The sequence below is a fragment of the Aythya ferina genome (assembly GCF_964211825.1).
Source record: "Aythya ferina genome assembly, chromosome: 4".
In the NCBI taxonomy this organism is placed as follows: Eukaryota; Metazoa; Chordata; class Aves; order Anseriformes; family Anatidae; genus Aythya; species Aythya ferina.
Window position 1 is genome coordinate 31,734,716 of NC_140300.1, and position 17,789 is coordinate 31,752,504.

Genomic DNA, 17,789 nt, shown 5'->3' on the forward strand with positions numbered 1-17,789 from the left:
GCTAGCTTGACAGACTTGGAAGGCAAACACCTTCCAAACCACCAGGAACCAGACTGATTCATGTATTTTGACAAGGTTTGGGAGCTCTCGAGCAGCACTGCTCAGCGACGTGCCAGCGGAGTAGGGGAGGAAACACCAGGTCGGGGCTGTGATGTTTTGAGACACTCAAAGGCCAAGCTCATCCCATTTACCCATCGAGGGCTTTTGACTGGTTGACAAACACTTGTATCCTGCTAAGACAAACTAGAAAGTGAAGCTCTTTTTCCCCTTAAATAGAACTTACTGAATATGTTAAAAATATTTTTTTTTCCACAGGTAATTTATGGAAAAAAAATCTCCAGCATCTGTTACAACTAGATGGCCCAACTCCTACAGCACTATTAGCATCATCCATGCTCTCCTTCAGCTCTTGTACTTGCAAATCCTTGATTACATTATACCATCTAACTGACAAACTCTGCCTTCTCCCAGCAGGGAAGAACTTCAGCTAGCTCCTCCAAACATCACATCATTTTTATCCCGATAGCTTGAGAACACTGAAAAATCCTGTGCGGGAAGAACAAAAGACAAGGAGCTATTCCTTTATCAGCATGTGCTGTAACAGAGAAGGCTGGGATTTTTGGAACAAATCACAGAGAACAATGCATGAAAGCTCTGGGGCACTAATTGACCCAAAGTATTTTTTTCAAAGGCGAAACATTTGAGTTGCTGCATTTTTCCATGTCAGCCACTTTAGGAAGTTTTTTGGTCTGTTATTTTTAATGCCTCGATGTACGAGTCAACTGATTTTCATGCGGAATGGCACGGAAAAAACGTCTCTGAATACCACATCTCGTTATTGTCGTGCCTCTGAAAAGAGACAAGACTTTCTCAAAGAAAAGAACACAAATCTAACTGTTTTTCTTTGCCTCCAGGATTTGGGCAGTTCCACAGAATTTTCTTAGTCTCTAGACTAGCAGCTTCATTCAGGCCTGTGGTCCACTGCACAGAACCAGGCATTTACTCCTAGGAGGTTCACAGAGCCAGCTAAGCACAGCAAGCTTATTAATTTGCTGAAATCAGCCTGTGTACAGTGGGCAGGGGGTTGCAAACAGATAAAGATGATAAACGGTGTTCTCAAACCTCGGCGCAACGATCGCGTTCCCCTTAAAAAGCATCTTTGGTCGTCAGGAAGTTATGGAACATCGTCTCTTAAATCAAGGATCTGTGAAACTAAAAAGCCATCACTTCCAACATTTCACAGACACAGCATTTAAACACACTGAAAATCACAAGCTTTCAACATAAACGTGCATAAAGCACAGTCATAGATGGGGGGAAAAAAGCAGCGTATAGACTTGACATGCTTTTGAATTGGCACCGACAGAGCTTTAAAACCAGCCGGTTGTTCCTGCAGGAGGAGCACTGCCTGCTGCACTGTCATGTGAGAACCTCGGCCGGCCACCAGTTCAGCTCAAAATCACAGCAGACGAGGCGCAAAGTCTTTGGTATAATCACCACTTCGCCTCGTTTCCCCCCAGACAGGTACCACTACCAAACGCCACCTCCTGAAGACACGACGTGATGTTTTAAAGTAAGCAGCTGCACACATGATTTTTGCCAAAGGACACGCAGCAGGGCAGGGAAGTAAATGTGTTTCTTGTTTCCAACTATGCTGCAGTAGCAAAGAAAATCTACTTTTCCTCACCTCTGCATCTACAGAAACCATGGGGGGTTCAGTGCTTTTAGGATAGGCAGTTCCAGGAGCTCAGAGATACGGTGGAGCTGACGCCCGGTGCTGGCCAGCAGTTATCTCACCTCTGCAGCCTATTTCTTTGCCTGCACTTCCAGCTTGCCAGCCAAACTCCTCCTGGTAAACACACAGGCACTGGTGGCTCTGAGCAAGGCCAGCTCCCTGCCCCAAATAAACGTATTCCTAGACCGACAACAGCCTGTTCTCAGCCCTGCCCTCAAAGCTGGGTGTTTTCTCCCTATCAGCCTGCTGGGGAGAGAGGAGCCTTGAGCAAGAGCTGCAGAGCAGTCATGAGGGAGAGTCGCTCAGCCATACTTGCAAAGATGGATTAGCTCTGTAATACGTTTGTTAAATACAATCTCACAGACTACAGAAGCGCAGGAATACTGAAAGCAATTTCTTACCAGGTGTCTCGAACTCTTTGAAGATGTAAAAACTCGTTTACCACCACACATTTTAATAATTCCTTGCAAGTTCAGATGCTACCAGCTGTCAGTGTTTCAAACTGCAGTGCCTGTAACGCAGCTCAGGAAAGGAGGAAAAAAAAGACTTGCCTTTCAGAGGAGGCACCCGCACTCACATACCTCGCATACACACACCAGCTGCCAAACATACTGTGCCACGAAGGTGCTGCTCCTATATTGATGAACAAACACATCAATTACTGCTTATAGATTATACCGTAAATGGTATTCTGAGCAAAGAGGTGTGTATATATACACACAGACATATATATCTCAAACACTAACATACACTTCTTCTCACTTTGCTTTTCTTTTTAAAAAAAACACACACAAAAAAACCAGCATCTGCTGTACTCTTCCTGTTTAGGTTTTGGCGAGGATTTTTTTTTCCTTTAACAAGTACACAATTGAAACCCACACTTTTTTTTTTTTTTTTTTTTTTTTTTACAGTTCTGAGAATGAGTTTTACTGTTGTCACAGAGGTTAACCATTAACCATTTGCTTGTTGACCTCTCTCTGAAACCTAAAGCAGGGGCATTGCTTTCTCTTAACCCGCTGGGTAACGCTGCAGAACAACGCTGGAACTTCCCATCCCTGTTCCAACAAACATTTAGCACAACGAAAAATGACAGCTCTAAATATTAAACAACAACCAAGGCTAATGCTGAAGACAAATGCGTGCAGGTGAAGCACAGAGCAGCCGTGATGAAGCTGGCTCCCTCCCCTCCATGTGGTAAAACCAGGCAATGGATGATTTCTGCACCTGAGCAGTGCTTCCCCAAATTGTCTGTGAACACGCAGCTGGGGAAAATCTGCACAAGCGCTCGTCTGCTCCCTGTTAAAGCCTTTTACCCGAGCAAGGCAGCTCTGCCTTCATCCTCCCCCGGTGACATCTCGGAGTGCTGTCTGCCCCAGCCAGTCGCTCCACCCCAGCACTACGTGTGCCTTCTGCCCTGTATCATGGCCAGAACCAGCCCTGGGAGCCTGAGCTGCAACACGGAGCACGGCCGTGCTTTTTTCATGGTGATGTACCGCAGGGAAAAAAAACCTCTGTGCCGTGTTCAAGCCCGAACAGGATGAGTGCTTGCCTATAAATAGAGGTTAAACAGCCTCTGAGCTCCCCACCGCCCTGTACTTGCAGCTGGCAGGAGGAAGGCTGCCTGCACGCTGTGGAAAACTCTCCCTCACCTCCCTGTAGCCCACCATGACAGGAGGAACAGTCTTAGCAGCTTCCCTACGTAGTTACTGAGGTCCCTTCGATAACATCTTTTAAAGGATTTAAGAGCTTTGTGCTCTCACTCACTGTGGCTACACACAGAAAGAAAAGGCTGAGGAGAATTGATGCGGTTCATGAAGAGCTCGCTTCCTGCTATTTGTGCTGCATCCTGCACTTTCTCCTAAAAAGCAGCAAGAAGATGCCTCTCTCTACAACACAGATTCAGGCCCAGCACAAATTACTCGGTCTGAGGAAATGTTCCCTTCCACCCCAGGTCTGGCACACCGTGATAACAGCATTTCCAAGGTTTCGGGGGACTTGGGTCCTACTACAGCTTGGACCTGTAATCCCCACCACCCTTAACAAATAACCTGGGTGTCCTCTTCCCTGGAGGAGCTCCAGTCACAGGCCATTTCCAGCTGGGCTGCCCCACAGCCAGCTCAGAGAGCCCAGACAAGTCGGCAGCTGTGGACTGAAGCTCCCCAGGAGCCTGCAAAGCATGCTGCAGGGCAGCCAGGCATCGCATGCCAGAGAAAACCCAAGTGTAATTCTCCAGGAAGATTTTGGAGAAATGCGGTGGATGTTTTAGCTTTCAACTTACAGGTAAGGCTGTTTCAGCCCTTCTTCACCTGCCTCAGCTGACTGGAATGCAGTATCACCAATACTCGCACCTGCCTGTATCAACAGGACCCACGGAACAAACATGTTATGAAACGTGTCTGTCGATCTGCCCTGGAAAGCTGCAAAACGACACGGAGCAAAAATCAAGCTGCATCATTCAAAGTGCCTCTTCCTTGGGAAAAAGCCTCGGCATCACTCCCTTTAGAAGAGACTCTTTCACTGCATTCACTGTGTTTTAAACGCAGGTACAGCCACAAGGTTTTTTTTTGGCACATCATCTGCTCCTTTTTCTACCCCAATGAGTGGTCCAGCCCCGATCCGAGGCACCTCTAGGGCCAGCTGTGGTGCTGGGGCTGTCGGGGTGGAAAGGGAGGGCTCCCCAGGGTGCTGCCCATCCTCACCCTTCCCTGCAGGGCCAGCTCAGAAGGAGCAAGGTGAGCCCGGCGGGGATGATGGCACGACACTGATTGCACGCTGCTCTGACTGTGCTGCCCTACAAAGATAAGGAAACGCAGTTGGTTCTGCCTACCTGCAACCACACTGAGCACATCCAAAGCCAAGTTTTACAACAAGCAGGAATTCTTAGATAAATACAGTGTTATTCTGGATGCTATCTATAATTTTAAGTGTAACCAACAGGGTCCACAGCTAATTTACAATGTTCCTGGCCAGCCCAAGAACAGCAGCCTACCTCTTCAAAAAAGCAGCTATGCATTTAAAGCTCCTCAGCTTGCGATTGCTGCAGCAGGGCTTGTTTTTTAATGAAGGAGGGAGCAGAAGAGAGCTGGGCTCCACCACCCGGCAAAGAAGCCACATTCTTGTGCCTCACTGACCTCTGCCTGGAGCTGTCACATTGACAGAGGGTCTCGGTCGGTCCCGCATACCTCCTGGGGGTCCTGCCATACCTCAGAGCAGCTGCGTAGCACTCAGCATCATACCGTAGCCAACAAGACAGTGCACTTCTCCTTATTCTGCTCAACTCTGCTTCTGAATTTCACGCGTTCCCGAATACAGCACAAAAACCTGACCGAGGCCGTGCTGCCCAGGGACACTGCAAGCAGCAGACCAGCCGCATGTTCCAGAAGTGAGTGCACAGAGAGCTACAGCTGCAAGCCGACAGCTCAGCCAGCAACTTGAAAACAACCCCCCTACTTTCTAAACACAGAACAACCCGGACCGAGGGATGGTTTCTCCACCTAATGGTTCTGGATATAAGCTAATTACAGCAGCCAGTGGCAGAAGCTGATTCATCTCAAACAGCTAAAACAAAACACCCAACTCACCGTGTAATCCATTCTTAAGATTTAGTATGGAGAAAAAAAAATTGTTCCAGCACCCATTAACACATCAGTTTCTCGCTCATTACTACTGCAGTTTTTAAAATGCTGGCGAGCAGCAACAGGCACGTTTTACCACACGGTTTTCTTTACCCTTCCACCCTTCAGAACAAGGGAATCCAAACGCTATGGGAGCTGTGCTGGATCACAGCTGAAGCTGAAGGACGGATGCAGGATTTTCTTGCTGCCAAACCCGCACTCTCCCCAGGCTCACATCCCCTGCACTAGCTGCGCATACTGAACACCCAGCATGTGAGAAATAGCAAGCCCAAGCAGACGGAGGAGTGCCCGAAGACCTCATACCGAGCGATACCCAAACACTGTGGTGTTCTGTATCACACCACCTCATCAGTAATTTACTGAGCTTGCAGGTTTTTTTTTGTTGTTTTTTTTTTTTTTTTAAGAAGAGATGCAAAACCAAAAAGCTCGCCCACATCTTTCATCAGCTGCCTACCAGGGAGAACCCTCTGGCATGTTTTAACAAATTCATTCCAGAGACGTTTGGCCTCTCCTTCCTATGCAGCATAACTCCAGTTATTTATTGCACATACGCGTTCACCCCTTGCTGCTGAAGAAAAGCTTTTATGCACTCATACAGCACGTATGTGTTGCAATGAGGCGGATGCCACAGCCAACTTGTGCCCCCAAAAGAGGAGTATCACAGGCACTGAGCTTACTGGTAAACGCAGCCTCTCTCTCTCCTGCAAGAGATTCATTCCTGCTGCTCATTTTCACTCCTACTCCCTTTTAAACGTGTTTTAAAGCGATCAGCTTTAAACTTGAACGAAGCACGCAGGGGTTGCCTTCTTACTCACCGCACCAAAACGCTCTGACGCAGCTTCACCGCGTCAGAACCGTGCTCTGGGAGCGCTGCCTGGCCCCGGAGGGTTACAGATGGGGCTGGGGGCTGGCACCCAGGGGACGGCCCTGAGACCTGAGGCAGCCGGCCAGCCCCCAGCCTCGGGGCCCGGCCAAGCCTCAAGGCCAGGCAGCAGCGCTGGGGTTTACACCGGACCCTCTCTTGGCATGTGGGCCTTGTAAAGCGACACACTGACAACAGAGGCCAGTAAATCGTGTGAATCAAAGGGGGAGGCCAAAAAAACAAACCAAAAAGCCGGCAAATCAAAGCTCGGTCCCTTTGTTAAGCACAACCCTGCCTCCATTTTCCTTCCTGCGCACCGGGCAGGCAGCCCGGCTCCTGAAGGATCCCACACACCCCAAAAACCCCCCACAAACCCCTCACAGCCCCCCCAAACTCCCCTCACCGCCCGTACCTGGAGTGCGCAGCCATGGCGGAGCTCAGCGCCGGGCCCCCATGCGGCGCCGCCTCAGCCGCCGGCCGGCGCGGGGCCCCTCGGCCATTTGGCGGCCGCCCGGCAGCTGCTCCTCAGCGCCCCGCTGCCGGGGCTGGCCCCGGCTCCCCCCCTCCGCCCCACGGCCGGGCCCTCCCCCGGCTCCTCGCACCGCCCGGCGGCGGGGAGGATCCACCGGCAGCCCCCGGTGCCGCTCGAGGGTCCCCGGGGAGGCTGCGGGGCCCCCCCCGCTGTCGCCGCCCGGCTCCGCCCGGCCCCGCGGCGGGCAGCGAGCGGGGGGCGCCGCGGCCCGGCCGCCGCCCCTCAGGGCGAGCCGATGCCCCCCGCACCCCCCCCCCGCGGGAGGGGCGCTGTGGTACGGCCCGGCCCGGCCGCTGATGGAGGCGCGGGGGGCGGGCGGAGCGACTGCAGGCGGCGCGGGGGGGGGCCCGCCTCAGCCTGCCAGCTGTGGCGCGGTGTGGAGATACCGGGTGTTCCAGCGCCTGTCCCCAAAACACGACCGATTTAGGTCAAGTGGCACCGAGGATGGACACTCTCCAACCTCTCTGTGCCAATATTCATCTTCTCTACCAGGACACTCACCTCCCTTAAGTGGCAAAACCTGGGTTCAGCGCAATGGACATGACCAAAAAGAGTAGAAAAAAAAAAACAACAACAAACTGCAGTTTTCAAAATTTGTCTTTTCTTCGTAGGGCTTGATCACACCATTTAAAATTATGACTTAAGAAAATATATATACATAAATAATCCCACATCCTCAATCTGTCACTTCAAGGAACTTCATTTTTCCCCTAAGAAAATAATAATGCCAAGAACCTGACATCTTCAGAGCAAAGGACATGGTTCACTGCTGCTAGAAACTTCTAAGGATGTAAGCATAACCCAAAGCACTGATAGTTAACCATACTGTTACTGGCACCAGGACTGCATACCCAGACAACGTTTTAGAGGGGCTTTCCCCTAAAAAGAAAAATTGCCCTAGAGAGTTGTACGTATAACTATTTGCTGCAATTTCTGCTGAAGAGATTAGGAAATGGGGAAAAGGGGAAGAGATGCATTTACTTTTTAAAGAGTATCTACATTTTTTCAAGCCAAGTACTTAAAATTTCATTGAACCATCCTCATGCAAGCAACAACAGAACCTTTTTTTTTTTTTTTTTTTTTTTTTTTTGCAAGAAGGGGTACTACGCAGAGAAAGGAAATGAGCTGAAATCTATCTCAAAGTTTCATCTCTGAGTGTGCACAAAGCAGGCAATCCCATTACTTTGATTCGACCCTGCAGAAAGCCCATGATGGAGATGGTGGTGGTCAGCATTCCTCTCTCCAAGCCCTGCACTTCAGCTGCTCGCCCACATGAAGGGAATGCTGAGTACTCCAGGCTCCTCAAGTGCTTAGGGAGACATCAAGACTCGGACCAAATGTCAGATCTGCTTGACTAGGAATGAATTTGGACCTGGGCCCAAAGTCCAGACTACATTTCCAGATGTTTAATGCAAGCCAGGCGACACAGCTTCTAAGCAATTTGTCAAAGGCGACCATTAAATGAAAGGGTCATTTTCCTTCCTGTGAGACCAAGTACAAATTTTCTGAAGACACGCCTGGATGCTTCAGTCCTGTACGAAGAGACTGACAGCAGCAGTAAAGGATATCTCAAGCCCCTTGCCTACACTTAACCAGGCTGGAACCTGCTCTGTGTTGAAGACAATTTTGAAAATTAGATACTTACAGGCTTCCTCTTTGTCTCCAATACCAAACAAAGCTTTTGCCTGTCCGCACTGCACAGACAGACTGCTTAAGAAATTTTAAGAAATGTCATTTGTCAAATTACAGACAGAGCTGCTGTCTGTTTTAAGGCCCCGTTTGGCTGTTCACAGAGCTTCTCTTAATCCAGATAGTACAGGCTAAAGATTTCCATGAAGGTTATCTCCCTGAAGATTAAATACAATCCGTTTCAGCCCTTTTGGGCATAACAATAGATGACAAATATACATATATACTCTTGCCAGAACAGCTAAGCTTTTATTCCAGGAAAGAATCATCACAAACAATATGCTTTGTTTGCACTGAAAGTTTCTAGCAGTTTTCTGCCCTTTTGCTTGAGAAGCACTTGTTGATTCCCACCTTGTACAGAGGCATTGATGTTTAACAGGGTGATGGCCTTCCAGCATGGCTGTGCCATGGTGAGGCACTGGCACAGGTAGCACAGAGGCTCTCCAAGAGAACATGGCAGAGAGAGCCCTCCATACGTCACTATCCAACATTTCTGCCCTCCTCACATCTCATGAGCATCCATGAGAGCCGCTGAGCCAGGATAACAGATGTCTACCACCCTTCAGGCTGCCAGGTGAGGATGCCTACCACCAGTTTCTTCAAAGCACAAAGCAAAGCCCTTTGCTGAGCTCTGAAGAGGCTGCAGACCTGCAGGTCAAGCAAAAGGATGACTGTATAACGCCGTGGCGCAGGAATGTCAGCCTAGCAGCTGGCTTAATTTTTTAATTGAATTTACACTGTGATGAAAAGGTTGCTATTATTTTTTGCAAAGGTGAGCGCTTCAAATTTAAGAAATGACAGTATCACTGATGCCTAGGCAACAATATGAATGAGTCTTTTAAGACATGGCCATGAACCACACAGATCCCACTGCCAGTCCTCAGGACAAAGCAATCCTAATGGTGTCCTCCCGTCCACAAATTGGCATCATGCTGAATTTGGCTTGATGGTGAATTCAAATAAAAAGCGTACGAATATCAGCCTTTAAAAAGATGAACTAAGTCACCGCGATGTCACGCAATGCATAACGCCTGGGCAGAGCTTCCAAGTAACATCAATACTGGAATAATTTGAAACCTCAGTGCAAAAATTGCACAGCACAGCTGGAGAACACCAGGGTCCTGCTGACTACTGGACCAGAGGAATAACACAACCAGGAATTGAAGCAGGAAAGGACTGCGAGACGTAGGACGCTTGCACTGTGCTTCCCCTAGTGCTGCTCACAGTTACGTGCTACTTCTGACTTGCAGAGTGGTTTGTACTCCCTTCCGAGGAAGGTATCTCTGGGGGAAAGAAAAGGCAAAGAATACTGGGAGTGACGTGTGAAAACAACATTTCAAGCTTGGTGAAGATATAAAAGGGATTTTAAAAGAAAACAGAACTGAACGTGTTCTTTGTCAAAGCTGTAAGTTAACAAGGAAGATAGTAAACTGCTCGAGCACATCCTAGTCCTTTCAGATTTTCTAAAACATCTCAACAATCCTACTTATGCTTCCTGGGGTTTTCCAAAGAGGCCGGGCAGGACAGGGACTTGCTTTCTACCAACAGAGACAAACAATAATTCCTGAGCTGTGCTGGCATCCACTTTCCATGTTAAAGGAAAGAGAGGGGGGCAGAGCACGGAACAGCCCACCCAGAACAAAGCCTCACAAATCCCACACCACAAGAGATTCATGTGAAGCGAATGCCATTATGATGCTATTTTTTAGGTTTCAAACTCACAACCCAGGGGACATGCGAGAGGCCCCGCATTCCCAGCCTCTGGCTTCTGGCTCACCAGCTGCCCTAAAAACAAGATTGTGCCATTCCGGTTGGAAGACTTGATGAAAACCGATAAGTTCCTGTGGAACATTTCAAGTCCAACAAATCAGTGGTTCCCCGAAGAAAGCTTTCTGTCCGAGTACATCCTGTCAGCTGTAGAGCCCTCCCTTACATCTGTTTTCAAGATTAGCAGGCTGCAGCTTTTCCCCACCTGTTTTTTTATTCACCCACCAGGGTTACAAGTTTCCCATTTTCAAGTCCTTGTCTCTGAAAAACACATTCCGAGCCAAGGAAACAGTCTCTGTGAGGTGAAATGCAAGCAGAACAAAACAATAAAATAAGCTTTTCATACTCCATCTCATCGCATGCTCAGGAATGCACTTCTGAGGTGAAGAGCAATACTTCTTAAAAACATCACAGGAAAAGCTTCCTACAGGTGATCACAATTCAACAAGTATTTAAGCTATTTAGCAGCATTTCAATACTAGAAGATCCACTCTTATCTACCTACGGATTGAATGAGAATGGATTTCTCCAGAGATGAAACTGGTGATTAAACATCGCACAGAAATGCAAATCCCACTGAACAGCAAACGAAGCTGCACAGGCAACCTAGATGCCATCATTTCCTAATTTTGAATTCCTGAAAATGCCAGACTGCTGACCTCAGGCACCAAGGGTAAAACACAGGATGCGGGTACATTACGTGCATTTTATGCATGAAGCACCGCCTCCTCCAGCCATTTACCTAGCTGGATCCACCGGTGCTGACCCAAAGGAAGCTGACATGTACAGGGAAAAAAAGAGGCTCAGATGTTTTGAACATAAAGTGACATTTTCAAACAAGGTGCAGAGGCTGAGAAGGGCCCAAGACAGTACCTACAGCATCGCCAACAGGATTAAAAATCAGTGCTCCTACTGCAGGAAGAGCATTCTCTCTCAACCCGCCAGTAACCACACCTGCCATACCTGAGTATCAGTTCCATACTGCTCAGTTCACACATCCATGGATTTTGAAAGACATTCAAAATCCATGTGGCATTTTATCTTCAGCTTTGTTAAGCCATTAAACCTGTCCCTCCCGAAGCACCTAGAAGCTTTCCACATCTTCACAAAACTTCAGGAAGACAATCTGTACATGACTCTTTTTTTAGCTGCTATGAAGTTTAGTTGCTGCAGGGCCTTTTCTGCTAGAACATCTTTCAGGGGGTGGGGTGGGTATGTATGGGCGTTCTTCTAGGTTTTATGAAAGAAGTCTTTATATATATTTGTTTTCAAGAAGTGTTAAAAAAGTGCTGGTGGGGAAAGAACAAAAGAAGCAAAAATGTTAATGACAGCAATCAGTACCTAACTTCTGGTGCAAGAATCCAACAAATACAGATCAGGGACTGTCCAAATGGCAATACAGCATCCCTTACTCAGGAAAAAAATGCAATAACACATTAGACTAATAAATGTGTGATAATCCATTATGTTTGTGTGACAAATCCCAGAAGCTTACACTATTGCAAAACAGTTCAGCAAGCACAGAGTGAATACGGGAGTAGATACCATACTGTATTAAAATCATTAGACATTACATGGCCTGTAAGCTTTCCTCAAGTATCACATTTGCTGTAAAATAAACCATAGACTTGTTTACACCCAGAAATAGGTCAGCTTCCTGCCCTACCAACCTTTTCAAAACATCTCATTACACTGTACCACATCTGTTTTTTTTAAACAGACACACACCCTTACTTTCAGTCTTCAAGAGTCACTGCTGTCTTTTAATTAACATGGGCCCTCCCAGCTCTGTTGACTAGAAATACATCTCACCGCCACCATTTATTGCTGCTGATGAGTCCTCATGGGGGGGTGAAAAGGGTCAAACGCATATTGTGATTCCAGATACCTGAAGCGGAGGGTGGCCTTTTCATTTGCAAAGGGGGCTTCTGCACCGTGTCAGAAGGCAAAGATGGCACTCCTGCAAGGCTCAGCTGCCCCAGACTTGCAGGCGATTTCTAACCACTCAGCTCCAGGAGTATTCTTAGCTGTCAGCACCCTCCTTCTCCGCTCCTCCTCCTCAACTCTGCAGAAAACCCAAGGCTGCGTGCCAGCAGACAAGTTCATCCTTAAAGAGCAGCTAACGTTTTGGCAATCCCAAACCCTGCACAAACCTGTCAAGGGCTTGATATTCTCCTGTCTTCCTTCACCACCAGCCGAGGAAGTAGCTGTGCAACAAGTAAGTGGATTGCTACTGTAAAGCACAGGCTATAGCACCATAAAGCAGTGTTTCACAGGCTCCATGTTTGGAAGAAAGGAGACAGATTAGTCTGGTCCCCACACTCCTGCCTCCAAAGTACAGTTGGAAAGCAAGTAAAACCTAGAAACCAGTACATGCAAGCATGCACAAAAACCAGTTTAGCAAGGTGAATCAAGCTGCCTGCTGTGAGCAATGGCAAGAGCCTGGAGAAGGCTGAGGTAGCAAAGCTCCTTGTTGACCCTGATGGAGCAGAGCACTTCTCCAGAGGCTTGCTTTATCACACCTTCTTTAACCTGGCGCTTCTCAGAAATCGAGCTGGCTGCCAGCAACCCATCCCCGCCAGGCAATGAAAAGCACTCGGATTTCACCAGGTCTAACCCATACTGCACGACTACAGCAAGGCTACAGAAGCAGCAGGGCAAAGGTGGGCAAATCAGTACTGTCGTGAAAAAATGAGAGGGGAGGAATATAACCAAGAAGTTATTTTAACTTGAACAATAGAAGACTAAGATAAATGCAGGCAGTTATGGAAAAAAATTCTCTACAGATGTTGAGAATCAAACATTCGTGAGAAAAGAGAGGAAAGCAACCCTTTGTGCTTCAGTATTTAAATTAAAGGAAACATTTTTAAAAAAAGAAACCACCTTCTCCTACGAATGAGACTGCACTGGAGGCGGCACCCTACTAGCTTTTGGCAGCCATCAGGAGGAATTTCCATCATCTTCCTTGGCACCACTCACTTATCACTCCTCGTGTCTTTGAACGTTCCATCGCCAGCAAGGACTTTCACAAACAGCTCAAATCAACAGAGAGAAGTTTATAGTCCTTGTTGGCTTTGGCACTGGAGCTGTCAGAAACCACACTGTGAACGAGTGTTAAATATCCTGATTTATATTCCAATTGAATCAAGATAACATCTATGTACAGAACACACTGTACCCTTCAGATTCACTACAGCTGTCAGATTCATTTTGTAGTGATATCTAATCCCTAGATGAGGCAGAAAGGTATGTAGGACACTGAGCAAGTGAATGCCCACAGTTTTGGTTTGCATTTTGATCAGGCAAAAATCCATTATATTCCCAACAGAAACCACCCAGAAATAGATTTTTTAATGGCTAACTCTTCACAGCTGTATCACCAACTGAATGTGTCTAGATGAAGATCTACATTGGAGGGTGACAGCAGAGGAAGGGCAGTAATATTGTTTGAGTGTCTTTCCAATAGCTAGGTTCAGGTCTTTGCCCACCCATGCCTCCCCCCTTATGTGGCTTTGCAGCGATCGCTGTTCTTTCATGCCTCAGGACAAGCACACAAAACAGGGGAAAAGAACACTGACCTGTGATCTACTGGCAGTCGTAGAGAGCCTCATGAGAAAGTAATGGGAATTGCAGAAAAAATGACCCCCATAAAATCACTTCTCAGGTCTCAGAGTCCCACACAGTTCATTTCACAATAGATGCAGGTTACAAAAGGCATCAATTCTTTGGTAAAAGATAGCATTAGTTTGAAACCACTTTCATCCCACCCAGTCATAATGATTCTTGCACTGAGGTTTTTATCTTTTTTAAACCATCTCAAAATCAGTCTCAGCACCCAGGTATCCAGGATTACACAAAATGAATTCCTACCTGTCTGTGGTGCCCTTGTCATCTGGATATGCCATTGCTTTGTTTTCATTTAAGTCAGCTCACCTGGAAGAGAAAAAACAGGTATTGAACATCTCTTTTGCAGAAGAACAGCACATTATACTCTGCTGATGCAACCCAAGCTTTGCTTCAAAGACCAACACAAGAACAGAATCACAGAATTGTCTAGGTTGGAAGAGACCTCAAGATCATTGAGTCCAATCTCTGACCTAGCACCAAGTCCTCCACTAAACCATATCCCTAAGCTCTACATCTAAACGTCTTTTGAAGACTTCCAGGGATGGTGACTCCACCACTTCCCTGGGCAGCCTGTTCCAATGCCTCACAACCCTTTCAGTGAAGAAGTTCTTCCTAACATCTAACCTAAAACTCCCCTGGCTCAACTTAAGCCCATTCCCCCTCGTCCTGTCACCAGGCACGTGGGAGAACAGGCCAACCCCCACCTCGCTACAGCCTCCTTCAAGGTATCTGTAGAGAGCGATAAGGTCGCCCCTGAGCCTCCTCTTCTCCAGGCTGAACAAGCCCAGCTCCCTCAGCCGCTCCTCGTAGGACTTGTTCTCCAGGCCCCTCACCAGCTTCGTCGCCCTTCTCTGGACCCGCTCAAGCACCTCGATGTCCTTCTTGTAGCGAGGGGCCCAAAACTGAACACAGTACTCGAGGTGCGGCCTCACCAGAGCTGAGTACAGGGGGACAATCACTTCCCTAGCCCTGCTGGCCACACTGTTTAGGATACAAGCCAGGATGCTGTTGGCCTTCTTGGCCACCTGAGCACACTGCTGGCTCTTGTTCAGCCAACATTACAGTATGGTGATGTCTAACATTTTCGTTACAGTGAACAGAAAATGAAATCTAAATGCTTATTTCCCTTCTCTCTCTGTACAATCTCCTTTTAGGTTTTGTGTTAGATTTGTGTTACATCCAAAATCTCCTTTTTATGTTAACTCTCCAGAACCATTATGCACTACAAAATTTAGACACAGTACTCATCTCCCCTGCCTGATATTTTCAGAATTGTGCAAATGCCTCAAATCTCCCTAGCAGTCTAAATCTTCTCTCAATTATGTTCAGGGTGACAGTGTGAAATAGAACCCAACAGAAAGGTGAGACACAACCTAATGAATAGATTGCTTATCCGTGGCAGCAAATCATTTGAATTTCTGCTGCACGCTAGGCTGGCAGCTTCAATCCCCAATGCACAGGCTGAGGCACAATCTCTTCATCAAAAATGCTTAGAGTTTAAGAGACTGAATACTGGAAAAACTTGGAAATGCTGGGACTGGTCCTGTAAACACTTGTTAAGTTTCCAAGAGACCTCTTAGAGCCCCAAACACTCATCACTACATGATAATGAGTGTTTGCAGGAACTGGTCCTAGCTGTCTAGGAACAGCAAAATGTGTTTAGCAATCGTCTGCCTGGAACAGCAACGCAGCAGGAGCCACCATGGGATCCTGCTTCTCACGGGTAGGTTTTTGCAAAGGTCTAACACCTACCTAAGCCAGCAGCTATGCCACTCTCTCTGCTGAGCCTTTCAGCACTGAAAACAAGGAGTTAAGTTGCAGTTGGCTCAATACCTGCCTGAAGTGGGGAGAGAACATCGAGTTCTCCAGGGACACAGCAGGCAGAGAGCCCCTGATGTCCAACTGGCAGCCACCGCGGCGCTCCCAAACCACACAAGCCAGATGTATGGATCGCAGGTGGGTAGGAAGCAGGGAGTCCTGAGGCACATCTATCCTTGTCTCAGCAGTGATGCTGCATTTCAGAGAACTATGGGCTCGGCCAAGAGCGTGACAATCCAGGCTCCAGGCTGTTCTGTTCAACTGCAGAACAAAAATGCCATCAGGGCACTCCCTTCAGACAACCAAATAGGCTTCTGATGAACGGAAACATTTGTGGAAAGGGGAAGGAGAGAAGAGAAAAATATTAAAAAAAAAAAAAAAAAAAAGATACAGCTACTGATTAAAAGGTAACACAGGAAAAAAAAATCAAAGCAGCAGCGCTCAGGAAGCAAGGAGGAAACAGAAGGGGAAGGATGTTGCAGTAATTATTGCAAGAGACTGACTCTTGTGCTGCTGTAACAGCAGTTCCACCTCGCAGGGCATTCAGACAGGTTTCAGCTACCACATAACTAGTGCCATTTTGGCAGATTGCAGAACATACATCCAAAAAAGCCTTCCCTGTGCTCCTGTGCACATGAGAGAGACAAATGTGGAGCACAGTTTGTCACAAAGCTCTTCTCACTCTGTCCAACACCCCTTCCTCACCTTCCCTGCTTGCCCCAAGCTTGCCTTTCTCAGCAGGGCAGAGGAAGCCAGGCGTGTGCAAGACTGGCAGCACCTGAACAGCTTGCAACGTGCTTGCCACATGGGTGCCCCATACAGCTAAGACGTGGTCTACAAGAAATTTGCCTGGGGACACGAAGGCAGGATAACGAGCTGGGAGTAATCAACGTGCAAGATCACCTCAGCAGAGGTGACAATGTGCAACAACAGCTGCAAGCATCCACATTTCTCTCTGTGACATTCATTTGCAGCATCTCACATGCCTGAGGGAGCAAAATGACTTCTGGCTGGAGGGCAGGCTACAGGAGCAACATGCGAAGCCAAGTGAACTTTTTTAAGGTAACCAAGAGTAAACAGGAGCAGATGCTATGGCAATTAGATGAAGCAGCTGACCTCCAGGTCACAGTTTTAATCCCAGCTCAGAGAGCACTGTATGACCACTCTGTGGACTGCAGAAAGACACAGGCCACTGGCGATGGGAATTCCTTCAGACAACCACCTCGACCTGCAGCTAAGAAGATGATGGATTAGACACATATGCTAAGTTTAGAGAACAGATCTGAACAGGAACAAACCCTTAATATCCGTTCCCTTCTAAGAACAATGAAAACTGTAAACTTCACTGGTGAATCAACACATTAAAGGGAAAGGGTCACCCACTTGAATTTAAAATAAACAGAGCACAGACCTCACACCTTGCAATAACGTAGGCAGACAGAGATGCATTCACACTTCTGATGGAGCTGGGTGCTGGGGACGCCTACTCTTTTGACATCATCTCTTTAAGACTGCTACAAAATGCGCCAGCGACGAACAGCAGCAACTCAATTTCGTTAAACCAGCGACAAGTTTTGCAACTGCCTGTAACAGCACCAGGTTTCCAAACAACGTTACGCTTCCAGAGCTGCAGCAGGGACTTCGGCTGCGTGGGTACCACTGATCTGTCACACTTCAACAAGTGACAAATGCTTCTGCTTTTATTTTCTACAACCAGACAATGTTTATAAACACAGCCTTTCATTTCCTCTTCAACGTCAATTAAACTATCTGGGTAATTCAGCTAGGATGCTTCTTCCTGTTCTAAAAGCAGCTATTTTATTAACAGTGCTTTTTACTTACAATGCTTCAAACTTTGTTTCTTCACTCATTTTCAGTGCCATCCCCTACCTCCCTGATGTTTCAGGGATGCCAGAATGCCAAAGTTTTCCTTCAGAAACTGGCTGGAAGCCCCCTGTCCTCCCCAAGATTTGCAGACATCACTTTTTAGGTACGACACACTAACCATTTCTGTCGTTTCTTTTTCTTTGCAGTTCTTTGTTTCATTCTTCAAGAATCAAGGCTACAAAACCAGACTAAAAATACACATTAATGTTATGCAAAAATGAGCTAACATAACAGGAG

The 17,789-nt window shown here is 47.3% G+C and overlaps 1 protein-coding gene across 2 annotated transcripts in view; it reads right to left on the bottom strand.

Moving 5' to 3' along the window:
- Window positions 1-17,789, bottom strand: part of AFF1 (ALF transcription elongation factor 1) — an 85,642-nt gene that overhangs the window by 60,293 nt on the left and 7,560 nt on the right. The window contains exon 5 of one of the 2 annotated variants that reach the window (XM_084517389.1): window positions 14,091-14,153. In XM_084517389.1, coding sequence (XP_084373515.1) covers window positions 14,091-14,125 — 35 coding nt within the window. In that variant the 5' untranslated portion in view covers window positions 14,126-14,153. Of the gene's footprint in view, window positions 1-6,644; window positions 6,802-14,090; window positions 14,154-17,789 lie in introns of those variants that run through there. The other variant, XM_084517391.1, reaches the window with a different exon arrangement.